Source organism: Atractosteus spatula, chromosome 2 (assembly GCF_055471065.1).
Source record: "Atractosteus spatula isolate fAtrSpa1 chromosome 2, fAtrSpa1.hap1, whole genome shotgun sequence".
In the NCBI taxonomy this organism is placed as follows: Eukaryota; Metazoa; Chordata; class Actinopteri; order Semionotiformes; family Lepisosteidae; genus Atractosteus; species Atractosteus spatula.
The window spans coordinates 49,183,236-49,202,342 of NC_142707.1; the positions used below are offsets into that span (position 1 = coordinate 49,183,236).

General features: G+C 50.7%; 1 protein-coding gene across 3 annotated transcripts in view; it reads right to left on the reverse strand.

The window, feature by feature from the left end:
* The window catches only part of mdga1 (MAM domain containing glycosylphosphatidylinositol anchor 1), a 173,401-nt gene that overhangs the window by 31,986 nt on the left and 122,308 nt on the right, over positions 1–19,107 (reverse strand). For 2 of the 3 annotated variants that reach the window (XM_088908736.1, XM_088908735.1), the window contains exons 12-15: positions 10,179–10,359; positions 8,502–8,525; positions 7,534–7,689; positions 7,122–7,280 (exon numbers count right to left, since the gene is read on the reverse strand). In XM_088908736.1, coding sequence (XP_088764862.1) covers positions 7,122–7,280; positions 7,534–7,689; positions 8,502–8,525; positions 10,179–10,359 — 520 coding nt within the window. The remainder of the gene's footprint in view (positions 1–7,121; positions 7,281–7,533; positions 7,690–8,501; positions 8,526–10,178; positions 10,360–19,107) is intronic. The other variant, XM_088908737.1, reaches the window with a different exon arrangement.

Here is a 19,107-nt window from a genome sequence, read left to right on the forward strand (position 1 = left end):
AGCTCTTTCTCCTGTCTAAAACCTGTCCCCTCCATGGTTCTCCCACAGTAACTGTCTCAGGTGTGCCCAAACTCCTAAATGTCTCAGGTGTGCTTAGACTCCTAACTGTCCCAGGTGTGCACAGACTCCTAACTGTCTCAGATGTGCTCAGACTCCTAAACGTCTCAGGTGTGCTCAGACTCCTAAATGTCTCATGTGTGCTCAGACTCCTAACTGTCTCAGGTGCGCTCAGACTCCTAAACGTTTCAGGTGTGCTCAGACTCCTAACTGTCTCAGGTGTGCTCAGACCCCTAACTGTCTCAGGTTTGCTCAGACCCCTGTCTCAGGTGTGCTCAGACCCCTAACTGTCTCAGGTGTGCTCAGACCCCTGTCTCAGGTGTGCTCAGTGCACCTGGTAACTGCTGAGAGAGGACAGTCTGATTGATTGGAGGGGGACGGTTCACTGAGTGGTGATTTAATTCAACATGTCTTGTCAGGAGAGCCCAGGTGAGTGACCAGTGTGCTCACATGTTTCACAAGTGCCTACTGAGTGAGTCTGACATCAGACTGCTCCTGCCTGTCCACAACACCCACTGTGGCCCATACAGGTCTCCCTGCACCCACAGCCTGTTTTATGATTAGGGGAGATTCTGAGATACCCTGAAACGCCACAGGTAGCTTTTGAACAGGAGGAAGTACAGCTAGATCGCGCGCGGGGCCAGCGCAGTCTGACACTCTGCTCCCTGTCCCTCTCCTGGTTCCTGTTTCTTGCGTTTCATGTATTGGCGGACTGTCACTCTTTGTCTCCTCCGGTTTCAGAAACGCGAGAAAGAAATTATTTAAAAAGAAAGCTGAAGAGGGAGAATCTGAGGAGCAGAGACATCGGGCAAATTTAAAACACAATTCTCTTTGGAGCTGAAGTGTGGAAAATGCTGCCGCTAATGAGGCAAATGGAGGAGAAGTGAATTTCTCCTCCTGCTTGAAGAGTGCTGGAGAGAGGCAGGGAGTGAGGATGGCATTGTGTCCCACACAATGTGACAGCGCTGCAGGACAATGCACTCCAGAGCTCTCCACCGCACAGTGAGCACAGCCACAGCCAGGGACTGAAGCACCTTCCTGACTGAAGCACACTCAGGCACGGCTGGGAGAGCCTCCTCTTCCGCCACTGACAGCGCAAAGACCCAGAGGTTCACAGCCTGCAGACACATGCTGCTTACATAAGCAGTGGGCAGGCGAACTGTCTGAGAGACCAGAGCTCACTGAGTGTGCACCAGGCAGTGATGGGAGCAGAGAGAGGAGCAGGATGAGGGAGGGAGAGAGCAGCAGGATGAGGGAGTGAGAGAGGTGCAGGATGAGGGAGTGAGAGAGAGGAGCAGGATGAGGGAGTGAGAGAGCTATTTTTGTTTTGTTTCATGTAAATATCATTACTTTCATTTGCTTTGGCAACACTGATTGTACCCATCGGTCATGCTAATAAAGCACCTTGAATTGAATTGAATTGAGAGGAGCAGGATGAGGGAGAGAGAGAGCAGCAGGATGAGGGAGTGAGAGAGCAGCAGGATGAGGGAGTGAGAGAGGAGCAGGGTGAGGGAGTGAGAGAGAGGAGCAGGATGAGGGAGTGAGAGAGAGGAGTAGGATGAGGGAGTGAGAGAGGAGCAGGATGAGGGAGTGAGAGAGAGGAGTAGGATGAGGGAGTGAGAGAGGAGCAGGATGAGGGAGTGAGAGAGGAGCAGGGTGAGGGAGGGAGAGAGAGGAGCAGGATGAGGGAGTGAGAGAGAGGAGCAGGATGAGGGAGTGAGAGAGAGGAGCAGGATGAGGGAGTGAGAGAGGAGCAGGATGAGGGGGGGAGAGAGAGGAGCAGGATGAGGGAGTGAGAGAGGAGCAGGATGAGGGAGGGAGAGAGAGGAGCAGGATGAGAGAGGGAGAGAGAGGAGCAGAATAAAGGACTGTGAGAAAAAGGAGCAGGATTGAGAGCTGTGAGAGAGGACAGAGTTTCCTCTGACAGGACAATGTGTCCTCTGAAAGGACAGCGTGTAACTCCTGACAGGACAGCATGTTTCTGACAGGACAGAGTGTCCTCTGACAGGAAAATGTGTCCTCTGACAGGACAGTGAGTCACCTCTGACAGGACAGCGTGTCACTCCTAACAGGACAGCATGTTTCTGACAGGACATAGTGTCCTCTGTCAGGACAGGGTGTCCTGTGACAGGACAGTGAATCACCTCTGACAGGACAGTGTGTCCTCTGACAGGACAGCATGTCACTCCTAACAGGGCAGCATGTTTCTGACAGGACAGCATGTCCTCTGTCAGGACAGGGTGTCCTCTGTCAGGACAGTGTACAGAGACACTGAGTGCTGCAGAGTGAGATGCAGTGAGAAAGGAAGGGGGGAGGAGATCAGAGAAAGGGAGAGCGAACTCCTCATGCAGCTTCCAGAGCGCCAGAGCCCAGAGACCTCCGGCGGTTCTGTAATTTTTTATTTAAGCCAATAAATTAATCCGATTGAAAATCCCGTTCATGCATGATTCCTGTTGAAGACAGGGTCCCTGACGCTCAGTGCTGCTGAAGGTAGCGTCTCCCTGCTGCGGCGGAGCACTGGGCTGCAGAGCGTGAACAAAGCAGAGTTTCCTGGGACCCCCGCGGCCCTCACACCCCTCTCCGCCAGCAGGGGTCTCCCCTCCCCCCGGTCCCAGCACGAGCGGGTTTTAGGGGTGACACAGTGCCAGGGTAAAGCACTGTGGGGTGTCAGGGGGGCAAAAGCAGATTGAGTGTATGGGCGGCCTGCGGGGGGCGCCACTGAGCCCTCCTCTGGGTTTACAGGGTTGTGGCTGCAGAAACCTGACTCCCACAGGAAACATCAGAAAGGAGCGTCCTGAAAGCACCTTCGAAACAAGAGAAGTGCGTCAGGGCTCAACATGTTCCTCATCAGCAGCTAGCTCAGCCACACCGAGGACGTTCCCAGCACTGAACAGAAGCATCACAGATGCAGAAATACCCCCCCAGATTAAAGATTCACATCTGACGGGACACCCAGGTTCTCCAGGAGGTCGTCCCTGAGGTCCTTCTCTGAACGATCTGGAAGTCACAGGTCACTATGGGTCACTACGGGTCACATGGGCACCTCTGGCCCACTAGCAGGCACACTCAGACTGGTGCACAATGACCACATTCACTGTGCTGTCAGGTGGGGAGATCTGACAAGTTTACCGGTGACACATCTATCTGTCTGCAGAGTGCCCCGACAGCACTGGCCCTACCCTGTGTCTTCACCCCGCTGAGGGTCCGCGGCTCTTCTGAGAGGTAAGGACCGTGGGGAGCAAGTGGGACATCAGGTCACTGGCTCAGTGTAATCGGTCTGGCTGAAAATACTGAGCACTAATGCATCATCAAGAAGCGCATCATACAGCTCACACAGCCCAATGCACTTCCCCTTTAACTGGAAATGAAAAGAGCCAATTAAAACACGCCTGGTCCAGGGCGATCAATCTCAGAACTGAAACGAAGGCGGGTGTGATTCATGGCACCCTTGCCTTCCAGCAAGCAGTGTCTATCAAAATATTTTCTGCAATAGAACTGAAGCTCGTTAAACGCTGCTTAATGCTTTGACTAAAGCGAAGAAAGGCTCTGGTACATTTCAAACAGGCTGAGGGGCTCCCAGCAGGACTCGTTCTAATTAGGCGCAAGCATCTGTGGATTCATTTATAGTGGTGTCTGCACAGGGCCTGCAAGCCACTTATCACATTAGCTGAAGCTGCGAAGATCAGCCAACATCTGTAATTCCAAGGGCCCTGCTGGCCCGTTTCCACACCCTGCAGGGCTCAGCAACCCAGGATGAGCCAGGAGAGCCACTCCATCGGGCTGGGCTGTCCCTTTCATGACTCACAACAGTCACTTCCTGTGTTTGTGACCTGTATTTCCTGTGCTTGTGTGACCTGTACTTCCTGTGCTTGTGTGACCTGTTCTTCCTGTGCTTGTGTGACCTGTACTTCCTGTGCTTGTGTGACCTGTACTTCCTGTGCTTGTGTGACCTGTTCTTCATGTGCTTGTGTGACCTGTACTTCCTGTGCTTGTGTGGCCTGTTCTTCATGTGCTTGTGTGACCTGTTCTTCCTTTGTTTGTGTGACCTGTACTTCCTGTGTTTGTGTGGCCTGTTCTTCCTGTGCTTGTGTGACCTGTACTTCCTGTGCTTGTGTGGCCTGTTCTTCATGTGCTTGTGTGACCTGTTCTTCCTTTGTTTGTGTGACCTGTACTTCCTGTGTTTGTGTGGCCTGTTCTTCCTGTGCTTGTGTGACCTGTACTTCCTGTGCTTGTGTGACCTGTTCTTCATGTGCTTGTGTGACCTGTTCTTCCTTTGTTTGTGTGACCTGTACTTCCTGTGTTTGTGTGACATGTTCTTCCTGTGTTCGTGACCTGTTCTTCCTGTGTTTGTGACCTGTTCTTCCAGTGTTTGTGTGACCTGTACTTCCTGTGCTTGTGTGACCTGTTCTTCCTGTGCTTGTGTGACCTGTACTTCCTGTGCTTGTGTGACCTGTACTTCCTGTGCTTGTGTGACCTGTTCTTCCTGTGCTTCTGTGACCTGTTCTTCCTGTGTTCCTGTGACCCGTTCTTCCTGTGTTCCTGTGACCTGTTCTTCCTGTGCTTGTGTGACCTGTTCTTCCTGTGCTTGTGTGACCTGTTCTTCCTCTGTTTGTGTGACATGTTCTTCCTGTGTTCCTGTGACCTGTTCTTCCTGTGTTTGTGTGACCTGTTCTTCCTCTGTTTGTGTGACCTGTACTTCCTGTGCTTGTGTGACCTGTACTTCCTGTGCTTGTGTGACCTGTTCTTCCTCTGTTTGTGTGACCTGTACTTCCTGTGCTTGTGTGACCTGTTCTTCCTGTGTTTGTGTGACATGTTCTTCCTGTGTTCCTGTGACCTGTTCTTCCTCTGTTTGTGTGACCTGTTCTTCATGTGCTTGTGTGACCTGTACTTCCTGTGCTTGTGTGACCTGTACTTCCTGTGTTTGTGTGACCTGTTCTTCCTGTGCTTGTGTGACATGTTCTTCCTGTGTTTGTGTGACCTGTTCTTCCTGTGCTTGTGTGACATGTTCTTCCTGTGCTTGTGTGACCTGTACTTCCTGTGCTTGTGTGACCTGTACTTCCTGTGCTTGTGTGACCTGTTCTTCCTGTGTTTGTGTAATGTTCTTAACTTTACTAAGATACTGCTCTTGACTTTACCAGGACACTGGTCTTTGGATTTGAAGGTTGTGCCAGTGTGAACAGCACCCCCCACAGTAGCAGCCAGGGGCAGGTTTGTGTCCTCACCTCTGATAAATCAGTTATCTGGTCATTGGGCTTGATGAAGAACTTCCATTCTGTGACTATGACTGTGACTATGAGCACGTTTTGCACACACCTATGTATTTATTTTGTATTACTGTTCGTAATTAAATTTTTCATCTATTCTGATGCCTCTTGTCTTGGACTGGACTGCTGTAACACATCAATTTAATCAATTTCCCTTCGGGATCAATAAAGTCTTATCTATTTTATCACCCCTGGATTACTGACCCCCCCTCACTCACCGACGTGCCCTCTGATCACCCCTGGATTACTGACCCCCCCTCACTCACCGACGTGCCCTCTGATCACCCCTGGATTACTGACCCCCCCTCACTCCCTGACATGCCCTCTGATCACCCCTGGATTACTGACCCCCCCTCACTCACCGACGTGCCCTCTGATCACCCCTGGATTACTGACCCCCCCTCACTCACTGACGTGCCCTCTGATCACCCCTGGATCACTGACCCCCTCACTCCCCGACGTGCCCTCTGATCACCCCTGGATTACTGACCCCCCCTCACTCACCGACGTGCCCTCTGATCACCCCTGGATTACTGACCCCCCCTCACTCACCGACGTGCCCTCTGATCACCCCTGGATTACTGACCCCCCCTCACTCCCTGACATGCCCTCTGACCACCCCTGGATTACTGACCCCCCCTCACTCACCAACGTGCCCTCTGATCACCCCTGGATTACTGACCCCCCCTCACTCCCTGACATGCCCTCTGATCACCCCTGGATTACTGACCCCCCCTCACTCCCTGACATGCCCTCTGATCACCCCTGGATTACTGACCCCCCCTCACTCACCGACGTGCCCTCTGATCACCCCTGGATTACTGACCCCCCCTCACTCACCGACGTGCCCTCTGATCACCCCTGGATTACTGACCCCCCCTCACTCCCTGACGTGCCCTCTGATCACCCCTGGATCACTGACCCCCCCTCACTCACCGACGTGCCCTCTGATCACCCCTGGATTACTGACCCCCCCTCACTCCCTGACATGCCCTCTGATCACCCCTGGATTACTGACCCCCCCTCACTCCCTGACATGCCCTCTGACCACCCCTGGATTACTGACCCCCCCTCACTCACCAACGTGCCCTCTGATCACCCCTGGATTACTGACCCCCCCTCACTCCCTGACATGCCCTCTGATCACCCCTGGATTACTGACCCCCCCTCACTCCCTGACATGCCCTCTGACCACCCCTGGATTACTGACCCCCCCTCACTCACCAACGTGCCCTCTGATCACCCCTGGATTACTGACCCCCCCTCACTCCCTGACATGCCCTCTGATCACCCCTGGATTACTGACCCCCCCTCACTCACCGACGTGCCCTCTGATCACCCCTGGATTACTGACCCCCCCTCACTCACCGACGTGCCCTCTGATCACCCCTGGATTACTGACCCCCCCTCACTCCCTGACATGCCCTCTGATCACCCCTGGATTACTGACCCCCCCTCACTCCCTGACATGCCCTCTGATCACCCCTGGATTACTGACCCCCCCTCACTCCCTGACGTGCCCTCTGATCACCCCTGGATCACTGACCCCCCCTCACTCCCTGACGTGCCCTCTGATCACCCCTGGATCACTGACCCCCCCTCACTCCCTGACGTGCCCTCTGATCACCCCTGGATCACTGACCCCCCCTCACTCCCTGACATGCCCTCTGATCACCCCTGGATTACTGACCCCCCCTCACTCCCTGACGTGCCCTCTGATCACCCCTGGATTACTGACCCCCCCTCACTCCCTGACGTGCCCTCTGATCACCCCTGGATCACTGACCCCCCCTCACTCACCGATGTGCTTGCCATGCATGTGGTAGTAGAAGGAGATGCAGTAGGGCGTGCGGCTGCGCACAGCGCCTTTGCTGACAGTCACGTTGTAGATGGGGGAGATGAGGCGCGCGTTGTCCCCCTGCACCCGCGGAGAGGACGCCTCGATATACATGTAGTACCCTGGGAAGAGAGACACACACAAACAACACAAGCTGTCACCTTCATCATCATCATCGTCATCATCGCCACCACTGCCACTGGTCTGGGGGTCACCAGTCTTGCCCGGTTCTCCCCCCTCAGCTTCTCGGTGAATCTCCCACACCCACAGGGATCCCGAGGGAGGAATGGCACACAGAAGGGGAGACTCCTGAACGGCACACTCTCGGAGACGGTGTCTGTGGCTTGGGCACTTGCCTCCATGCCAGGGCCCTACCTTCATCTGTGTTACTGCGGTCCTTAATGGGTCCAGTGTTGGCCGAGCGCTTGGGGTTCTGGGTCAGGTTGTTCTGTCGGATCCAGTCAAACTTGTCGTTCTGGTCCTGAGTGAAACCACACATCCTGTCATCCTCAAAACCACACACGCGCTCCGCTGGCCACGAAGAACCGGGAGAGAGAGGAGAGAGGGAGAAGGAAAGGGTGGGAGAGTTGAGGTTCGGGACAGAGGAGGAAGAGGAGGGAGAGGGACAGGGAGGAGGGAGGAGAGATGGGGATTAGGGCAGACAGGGAGGCCCGGAAGATGAGAGAGGCAGAGAGACAAAGAAAGAGAGGAGCATTACAAAGTGAAACACTGAACAGGGCATAACAGACTGAGAGAAGAATAAAGCGAACAGCCATAATTCATAGGAAGCCATGCAGTGTAATGACAGTTGACAGATTAAGGACACAGATTTTTGCATCGGCAGAATCTGGGCCTGCGATTTAACATTTCAGCCCATTTATAACCAGCATGCGTTGGAGTGGACATACAGTGACTAACTACAGGAATACAGATGAGTTCACATTCTTATTGCATGACAGCTGTAAAAACCAATGCCAGATGTTTCTTGATTTTTACTTCCTGTATAAATTTGTTCAGCCAGATGAGAGCAATTAAACTTAAATTAAACACTAGGGATCCCATGGAGCTTTAACCAGTGAAGCCTTTGCATTCAGAATGCAGGCTGAGCTCTGTGAAGGAGACCAGCTTCATTTCTGTTAAATATAAATGTTTTCTGTTTAATCATTAAAATGTGTACCAGAGCCCTCAATCTAATTTAATGTACTACACAGGAAACTGCTGTGCAGCGATAATGGTGATAATAAAGATACTGATCATGATGGCCGCAATAGAGACGACGGCTCTGTTGAAGACAACAGCAGCAGCAGCAATTTAAGAAGAACAGACAGGTGTGTCTGGCTTACCTAAAGGTCCAGGGTAGTTGAAGGCTGTAAGAAAACAGACCAACTGTCAGGGTAAGAAAATGAACTACAGATCACCCCCTAGCATAGAACCTCTCTTTGAACAGCTGAGCGTCTTGCACAGATACCTGGCTGAAACGCATCACAGCAGCTCAAACTAACCCAGTGAATGAACTCAGGGTGACCCCTGCATGAGAAAGTGCCAGCCATCTGTAACAGCAGCTCAAATACACAGGAGACCAGGTGCAAACCAGCGGAGTTTCTGAGCTCAGTGAGCTAGAGCACATGGTAGGCCAGGTTGGAAAAGGCAAGAGTGTAGCTCAGTCAGGACAGGAGGGGCGGAACTCTGAGAGTCTCAGGTAGGGCCGAAGGGAAAGTGGAACTCACTGTTGGAGCATGTCCCTAACAAAACACTGGACACTCACATTGTCACAGAACTAGACATGTTCACAACCAGAGAACTGGACACACTCACTGTCAAAGCACAGGACACACTCACTAATAGAACATTGGACACACACTGTCAGAGCAAAGGATATATTCACTATTAGAGCAATGAACACACTCACTTTCAGAGAATTAGACACACACTATCAAAGCACAAGATACACTTGCCATTAGAGCACAGGACACACTCTCCATCAGAGCACAGAATACACCCACCATCAGAGCAGAGCACAAATTCACCATCGGAGCACTGAATGCACTCCACTGGACATATTTACTGTACACTCACTATCAGAGCTCTGGAATCACTCATTATCAGATCACTGGAAACATTCACAGTCAGAGCACTAAACATAATAACTATCAGAGCACAGGACACATTCACTAACAAATAGAAACACTCCTCATCAGAGAACTGGACACATTCACCATCAGAGTACTGGAGATACTCACCATAAGAGTACAGGACACACTTGCTATCAGAGCATGGACACACTCACCATTAGAGCACAGAACACACTATCAGAGCACTGGAAACACTCACAATAAGAGCAGAGGACACACTCACTGTCAAAACAGAGGACACACTCACCATCAGAGCACTGGACGGACACACTGTCAGAGAAATGGGCACATTCACTATCAGAGAATTGGACACACACCATCAGAGCAAATGACACACTCACCATAAGAGCACAGGACACACTACCAGAGCACTGGACACACTCGCCATAAGAGCAAATGACACACTCACCATGAGAGCACAGGACACACTACCAGAGCACTGGACACACTCGCCATAAGAGCATAGGATACACTCACTGTCAGAGCACTTTACACACTCATTATCAGAGATTTATACAAACTCACCGTCAAAGCAGAGCACACACTCACCATCAGAGCACTGGACAGGCACACTGTCAGAGCAATGGACACATTCACTATCAGAGAATTGGACACTCACCATTAAAGTTGAGGACACACTCGCCATTAGAGCACAGGATACACTCACTGCCAGAGCACTAAACACAATCACCATGAGAGCACCATCACTGAAGGTTCTCACCAACAGAACACAGGTCACACACTCACCATAAGAGCACAAGACAATCAATTTCAGAACACTGGACACACTGACTAACAGAGCACTGGAACACTCATTATCAGAGGGCTTCACGCACTCACTATCACTGCATTGGACACACTCATTACCAGTGCATTGGACACACTTACCTTCAGAGTACTGGATGTTCCGGGTTGCAGTGTCTCCCAGGCCATAAGTGGTAATGGGAGTGAGCCGCACCTCGTAGGACAGTGGGATACGCAAGTCTTGAATTTTGTAGGAGAGCAGACTGCCCTTCTGAGGCTCCTTCACTGTGATCTGCTTGGACAGCACTGTCTGCCTCTTCTGGATCTGACCAAGAGAAATGGACAATGACACAGTGAGCATCACTAGATGCAGAAACTGAGACATTTGGATGGAATGGGTGCCTACCAGGAAGCCCCTTCACAGACCCTCAACTGACTGCTTATCCCTTCCACTAGCCTTTCACCTCTGGGAGCTGAAGCTGTTCCAGTCCCAGTTGTTATAGATCACCTTGGTATTGCACAGGGAGAGCACACTCACACCCTGACTTTCACACTCACACATGTACACTTACTGCGCACTGACATCCACACTGTCACACACACACACTGAAATTCACTCACACACTCAGCCTTACACACATACACTGACACACTCACACATGTACACTTATAGGGACACTCTCTCACACTGTTATTCACACTCACACACTGACGTTTACACACTCACACGGACATTTACACTCTCACTCTTACACAAACTCACATTCACGTACTCACACACTAGTATTCACACAATGACACACACCCACTTACATTGACACTCACACTAACATTGACACATTCACCCTCACACACTGACATTCACATACTCACACGCACACTTAATCTGACAAACTCAGACACTGGTATTCACAGTAACATTCACACTCACACTTGCACAGACTGACGCTGACACTCACACACTCTTACAGTTTAAGCTCAAGGACGCTGTACACTGTATATAACATGTTTGTCTGCTAGTATTCCTGTCACTAGCATGCACACAGAGAAATAGCTCCTAGTCACTGGAATGTGCATCAGAGCTGCCCCTTCAGTGTCAGAAACTCTTGTCCTCATTCTCTCTAATAGACCACTTTCTGACCCTGATTCATCCCTGATTGCTGCTCCTGGGATATTTTTGAATACTGGAAGATCCTGGAAGGTCTGCTCCCTGTACCACATTTCCTGTCCAAGCAGCATTTCTGCTCAACAGCAAAGTTAAAAAAGAAAAAAAAGGTCTGCCCTCACTGTCCCATGTGGCATCAGGGGAAATCAACCAGAACACCTGTGGCTCCAGTCCTGGGTTACAGTGTAAGAGTATCTCTCCAGTCCCGGATTATAATGACAGAGTGTCTCCCCAGTCCCAGATTATAATGACAGAGTATCTCTCCAGTCCCGAATTACAATGACAGAGTCTCTCCAGTCCTGGGCCACTGTGACAGACTGTCTCCCCAGTCCCGGATTACAATGACAATGTCTCTCCAGTCCTGGGCCAGAGTGACAGACTGTCTCCCCAGTCCCGGATTAAAATGACAGTGTCTCTCCAGTCCCGGATTACAATGTCAAAGTGTCTCTCCAGTCCTGGGCCACAGTGACAGAGTGTCTCCCCAGTCCCAGATCGTAATGTCAGAGTGTCTCTCCAGTCCCAAATTATAATGACAGAGTGTCTCTCCAGTCCTGGATTACAATAACAGAGTGTCCTTCTAGTCCCCGATTACAATGACAGAGTGTCCTTCCAGTCCCAGGCCACAATGTCAAAGTGTCTCTCCAGTCCCGGATCGCAATGTCAGAGTGTCTCTCCACTCCTGGATTACAATGACAGAGTGTCCTTTTAGTCCTGGGTCCAGGTCACAATGACACAGTGTCTCTCCAGTCCTGGGACACACTGACAGCCCTGGGCTATCTGGTGAGTAAGTCAGACAGTAGCTCAGTGTCTGCAATGTTGTGAGCTGCAGTACCTCTGCTGCTGCCTTGTCTCTCATACATAGTCACCCGGGCTTCTGCACACAGAGCTTGAAATTAAACTATCACCTGGCTGCTGTGTTCCCACCTCAGACCTTCATGTTTGAAGTCCCACTTATTAGGAGTTATTATTCAGGACATGCGCCAACACAGGCCTGAGGGAATAATGGGATTCCCTGCCAGCCAGGCTGCTGGACAAACCCCAGGGAGCTGTGTCCGGACTCTGCCTTGGGGAATCCTCACGGCTCTGTGAAAGAGATGATCGCAGCCCTGCTCCTGCACTGGGGCCAGGCTGTCGGAGCCACGGGGGCAGTCAGATGGGCAGAGACACAGGAATATATCAGGAATGCAGATGTTCACAAGACTGAATAGGGATCCTACTGCTTGGAGACAGAGCCAGCTAGCGTTCAAGACCTATTCCATCACTGGTCACAGCAACCCCCCAGCTCAACATGAGTGATTCAACAGTGTCTCCGGGTTCTGGGGATTTATCGATATATTTATACCCCAGTACCCCAGATTGTAACCCTCAGAGGCCAGGCTCAGTCGAATGGGCTCCATGGCCAGTGTGTCCATTAATGTAAAAGACAGGTGCGGAGTCAAGGGCAGATAATACACGCTGTAGTCAAACACAGCATCAGTGACACTCAAGGCTGCCACAGTGGGTCAGAGCCTGTGGAGCCTGGGGCTCCCACAGAGAACACCCCCAAACTGCCAGGAGCCCAGTGCAGGGATCAGGGCAACAGTGGGAGAGCAACCGTCTGTCAGAGAGTAACAGCGGCCGCTGGCACGCAGGAGCTGGGGACAGCAGAGCCCTCCTGAGCCTGAAGCCTGGGGCTCTGCACGCTGCGGGACCTGGCCACACGTGGACAGGAGTGTGGGACGATGCCATGATCGCCCAGGGCTCTGTGCTGGATCGGGACGCTGTACGCAGCTTGGAACAGTGACGGGCCTGCGATCCTGCCGCACTTAACTACTGTATGAAAATGAATCTTCTTAGTGGGATGAAATCCCAGCGAGATCAGCAGAGCCCTGCCTCCTACGCACTGCTCTCAGCTCAGCTCGTCCGGGATTCCAGCAGGGCTGGTAAGAGCACTCTCACACTCTCACACAACCAGCCCCCAGCGCTGCCCGCGAGCCGCACAGGGGGTCAAACGCATTTGTTTTGTGTCTAATTAGGTCTGGAGTGAAGACTCTTATCAAGCGCTGTTGGCACTTAATCGGGAAATAACACAGAGAAACACATTATTACTTTGAACACTTCAGAGCTGAAAAAAACGAATTATCCAGCTCCTGAATCTACACACACAAAAGCTCTAGCTGTCTGGACTGCAGTCAGACTCTCACAGTCGGAGTTATCGGATCAGTAGAACAATGTATATTGCTCAAGGCCTGGAATAGTAGTCGACACTGCCTCTCTCTCCCAGACCCTCAGGTCTAACCACACTGCCTCTCTCTCTCCCAGTGCCTCAGCTCTAACCACTAGCCCACACTGCCTCTCTGTCTCTCTCTCCCAGTCCCTCAGCTCTAACCACTAGCCCACACTGCCTCTCTCTCTCCCAGTCCCTCAGCTCTAACCACTAGCCCACACTGCCTCTCTCTCTCTCCCAGTCCCTCAGCTCTAACCACTAGCCCACACTGCCTCTCTCTCTCTCCCAGTCCCTCAGCTCTAACCACTAGCCCACACTGCCTCTCTCTCTCTCCCAGTCCCTCAGCTCTAACCACTAGCCCACACTGCCTCTCTCTCTCTCTCCCAGTCCCTCAGCTCTAATCACTAGCCCACACTGCCTCTCTCTCTCTCTCTCCCAGTCTCTCAGCTCTAACCACTAGCCCACACTGCCTCTCTCTCTCTCCCAGTCCCTCAGCTCTAACCACTAGCCCACACTGCCTCTCTCTCCCAGTCCCTCAGCTCTAACCACTAGCCCACACTGCCTCTCTCTCTCCCAGTCCCTCAGCTCTAACCACTAGCCCACACTGCCTCTCTCTCTCTCCCAGTCCCTCAGCTCTAACCACTAGACCACACTGCCTCTCTCTCTCTCCCAGTCCCTCAGCTCTAACCACTAGCCCACACTGCCTCTCTCTCTCCCAGTGCCTCACCTCTAACCACTAGCCCACACTGCCTCTCTCTCTCTCTCTCTCTCCCAGTCCCTCAGCTCTAACCACTAGCCCACATTCTCTCCCAGTCCCATAGAAATTCAATGTTGTGACGGACATTACAATAACAGTGTGTAGACACACTCAGCGCAATGACGTCTTTGTTAGTCAGTGTGTAACATTTTGAAAGGTGGCAGCAGCTTGCGTCTGAGAGTGGTGCTGCACACTGGCTGACACACGTTGCTATACAATAATGTTCACAGTGACAAAAGTCTATCCACAGTGACAGAACTGTGTCCATAGTAACAGAAGTTTATCCACAGCAATATAATTGTGTCCATAGTAACAGAAGCCTACTGACAGTGACAGAACTGTGTCCATAGTAACAGAACTTTTTCAACAGTGATGGAATTGAGCCCATGGTGGCAGAACTCTCTCTTAGAGACAGAACTCCTACGGAAAAATGTAACGTAAAAATTAACACAAAAACCATACTTTGTGACAGAACACGGGGCAGAAAGAGTGCAGTGACGGTCACAAGAATGAAGAAGTCTCTATCTTCTATAATTCTGTTTGCTGAAGTTTGCAGTCTTCCCTTGAAAGCAGGTTGGAGGAATCGACATTTCCCAGCAGGCCACGGGAAAGATTGTCATCTTATTTCCTAGGTTTTCGCTGATGTCAATTTGGCTGTGTTTCAGACCAAAAGAGGACATGACAAGCACAGCTCTAGGTGTTTTGCTTGAATGATCTTACTGTGTGCTGCAGTCTTAATGTGCCATTAAGAAATTGGAAGCACAGAGGAGAGAAACTGGTAGAAAAAAGGACAGAAGTCAACCTGGGTCTGGAACCTCAGAGCTCCAGGGGGTATTCCCTGGACTCTGACCTCTCCCAGGACACAGGATCAATACCTGTGTGGGTTTCTTTGGCCTCTTTCAGATTCATAGAGGACCATGCTTGACTATGAGAGAGAGCCAGAGCCTGACTGATCTTCTGCAAGGCTCCGCCTCCATCAAAAACAGATTCCTGTACAATTTCTACACAATTAACACCACTTGTTAAACCGTGCTAAAACTGGTTAAGTGGTCTGTTCTGGGAGCCGTCCATAGCGCTGAACACACCGTCTCACTCTGCAGTCTGTCCACATGTCTCATGATCAGCTACACTGCAAAACTGAAATGGACACAGCAGAGGAGCTCGGGCAGTGTAGGAGAATTAATGTCAAGAAAAGTGCAGGTCCAGATCAAGTGTGTGGAAGGCTTCGGAAATGCCTGTGCAGATCAGCGGTGTGGTATATTTAGTTTGCTTTTTCAGATCTCCTTATATTTACAAACCATTGCTCTCTGTGGAAGAAATCTACTATTTCCATTCCAAACACCGCCAGGCCAAGTGAGGTTAACAGCTACAGGCCACTTGCTCTCACATCTCTCTCAGTGAAATGTCTGGAGACAATGGTGAAGCATCACAAAAAAGCACGGAGGACCTTCTTAACCCCCTGAAGTCTGCACACAGAGAAATGAGGGGAGCAGGCAACACAACACTCACGTTGTTAAAGCTGGTCTATCAGCATCTTGACCAAAGACATTTGCCTATTGATTCTCCCTCTGCTTTTACTACAACACAAAGACTAATGCTTGTACAGAAACTCTCCAAGATCTTCGATTTAAACAGTAACTTGACAGGATGGGTCGTAGACTTCTTCACAAACAGGTCTGAACAGCTCAAATGGGGGAAATAGTTATCTGACCTTCACTACACTTCCACTGGATCACCGCAGGGCTGTGTCTTTTTCCCCTACTGTACATTTTGTGCTCTAATGATTGCAAGAGCAAACACAGACAGACATCTCATTACATTTGCTGAAGACACAGCCCTGGTCAGCATATTACAGGACCTCAAAAATCATCATGGGACCATTCTAAACAAGTTTACTAAGTGGTGTGATGAGTTCTCTCTGAAGTCAAGTGCCTTTTAGGTCAATGGTCACTGATTTTAGGGAAAAGCAACACCCCTCCAATCTACAGTAATTATCAGTCAGGCTGTAAACATTATCAATAACTACAAGTACTCAGGGCTGGACACAGAAAAAAAACCTGAGATAGGACAAACATGACACCATTTATAAAAAAGGACAACTTAGATAACTTTTTTCTTAGTGTAGAATACTGTCTCACTTACTGGTTTGGTAACTTCAGGACTGTTGATAATAGGTTGAGAAAATTAGTGAAAATAAGTAGCAAAATAATTAGAACCAATCAACTTAAATACCCTCCACAAACAGAATGCTGTAAAGAAGGCCAAGAGCAGTATGGAGTGTGTGTCTCACCCTCTCCATATTCAATTTACACTGCTCTCATCTGGGAGACGCCTCTGTGCCTCCAGGTGTAAATGTATCAGACTCCACTGCAATAGCTCTCTTCTCTCTGAGCTCTTTTAACACTATTGTCTCTGTCGTTAAAGCTTGTCTTCCTTGTTGTAGTATTGTATTGGACTGTACCGTAAAACACATTTCCCCCAGAGGATAATAAAGCTTGAATTGGATTGACACTGCACAGCGACAGACACTGGGAGCTGTCCATAGTGCTGAGCTCGTCTCACCCCTCAGCCCATAACCTGGATCACACTGAAGGACCACTCTGTCCACTTGTCTCAAGACCAGCTACACTGCTCAGAAACAGACACTGGGAGCTGTCCATAGTGCTGAGCTCAAGTCTCATCTCTCAGCCCATAACCTGGATCACACTGAAGGACTGGTCTGTCCACTTGTCTCAGACCAGCTACACTGCTCAGAAACAGACACTGGGAGCTCATGACCACATGCCTCATGGCCAGCTGCACACCTCCCTTAACCCAGTTCAGATTTCAGCTTGTATTTTGTTAGAACAAATGAGGTCACTTGATTTATGATAGTGTGCTTTATAGGACATCACCTGCTATCTAGGTCGTCCTTAGCTGTCCTGTCAGTGAGGATTTAATTGTCTTTAGAAAGTGAAGATCGTACCCATGCTGACTGAAGGTTTGTGTGATGGATGGTCTTAACAGACCATTATTTCAACACAAGTGTACAGTAGGCCATGCTTAGGACATCCTCACAGCAGCTCAGCATCAGAGCAGGCTCTAGCTGTTACACCTGAGTGTAGGTTTCCTGGCTGTATCGGTCTGCTGCTTATCTCCTTCACTGTCTCTCGCCCCTTCAGCGCTGCGCTTCTCAATTCTCGCTGGCTCTCCGATTTCAGCAGGTGAGGGAAAAGGAAGGAATGTGCCTGTATTAAAGTGCCCTGTGTCTAGAGAGACCTTGCAATGCCTGCTATATATAGACCCCCATCCCTCCCTCCTCTCTCTCTCCCTGGCTGTGTCTGCCACCGTTTCCCATTACAGATGCTATCTGGAGAGCCAGGCTGGAGGTAAGGGGGCGACTGTCTCCGGTCCAGGCAGCCGCAGACTCCAGGGAGCTGCCCTCTGCTGTCCGGGAGAACGCCGAGCTCAGGGAGAGCTCCGGAGCGCACCGACACAGTTCTCAGACGCACAGTGTAGCGCGCCGCGCAGCAAGCAAAGACGTGGGAGCACAATTTCACACAGAGAATCCCTGAGGTTTCGGCTTTGTAAAAATGTGCAAATCTGCACTTCACACATTTAAATTTACATATTACCATCCCCAGCTGTGTAGTCTCCTGTACTGTGTCAAGGAATCAGCGGTCTTGTGCACACGCATTCATATCTTTAAAATTAGGTTCTGGAGGCATGTTTTCAGCTCAGTGTTCCCACAGTGGTCTGGGGTAAAGAGACATCCACAGCAAACAGGTTTCCTAATGAGCTATCTGAATACAGGAGAGGCCCGTGCTGCATGAAGTCCACTTCCTTCAGCGTGAGCAGGGCTCCACAGGGTCATGGGGTCAGGCTGATTTAGAAATCTCCTGCTTGCTGTTTGATTTCAGGTGTGCTGTTTATTTCATCCTGTTCATTCCTGCTAATAAGCAGGCACTCCGAGAGGAACCGGGGCTCAGAGCATCTGAGCCCACAGCAGAAGGCAGCAGCACACTGCTCTGCAGTCCTGCAAGCACATCGCTGCTTCTGTGTGCTGGATTTCAGAATGTGTCCCTTCAACACCTGCCACGGTTCATACTGTATCCTGCAGTGTTAGAGCTGTACTGAGCACTGTGCTGTGTGTCTCAGTGTGTCAGGGTTCATACTGTATCCTGCAGTGTTAGAGCTGTACTGAGCACTGTGCTGTGTGTCTCAGTGTGTCAGGGTTCATACTGTATCCTGCAGTGTTAGAGCTGTACTGAGCACTGTGCTGTGTGTCTCAGTGTGTCAGGGTTCGTACTATATCCTGCAGTGTTAGAGCTGTACTGAGCACTGCGCTGTGTGTCTCAGTGTGTCAGGGTTCGTACTGTATCCTGCAGTGTTAGAGCTGTACTGAGCACTGTGCTGTGTGTCTCAGTGTGTCAGGGTTCGTACTGTATCCTGCAGTGTTAGAGCTGTACTGAGCACTGTGCTGTGTGTCTCAGTGTGTCAGGGTTCATACTGTATCCTGCAGTGTTAGAGCTGTACTGAGCACTGTGCTGTGTGTCTCAGTGTGTCAGGGTTCGTACTGTATCCTGCAGTGTTAGAGCTGGACTGAGCACTGTGCTGTGTGTCTCAGTGTGTCAGGGTTCGTACTGTATCCCGCAGTGTTAGAGCTGTACTGAGCACTGTGCTGTGTGTCTCAGTGTGTCAGGGTTCGTACTGTATCCTGCAGTGTTAGAGCTGTACTGAGCACTGTGCTGTGTGTCTCAGTGTGTCAGGGTTCGTACTGTATCCCGCAGTGTTAGAGCTGTACTGAGCACTGTGCTGTGTGTCTCAGTGTGTCAGGGTTCATACTGTATCCCGCAGTGTTAGAGCTGTACTGAGCACTGCGCTGTGTGTCTCAGTGTGTCAGGGTTCATACTGTATCCTGCAGTGTTAGAGCTGTACTGAGCACTGCGCTGTGTGTCTCAGTGTG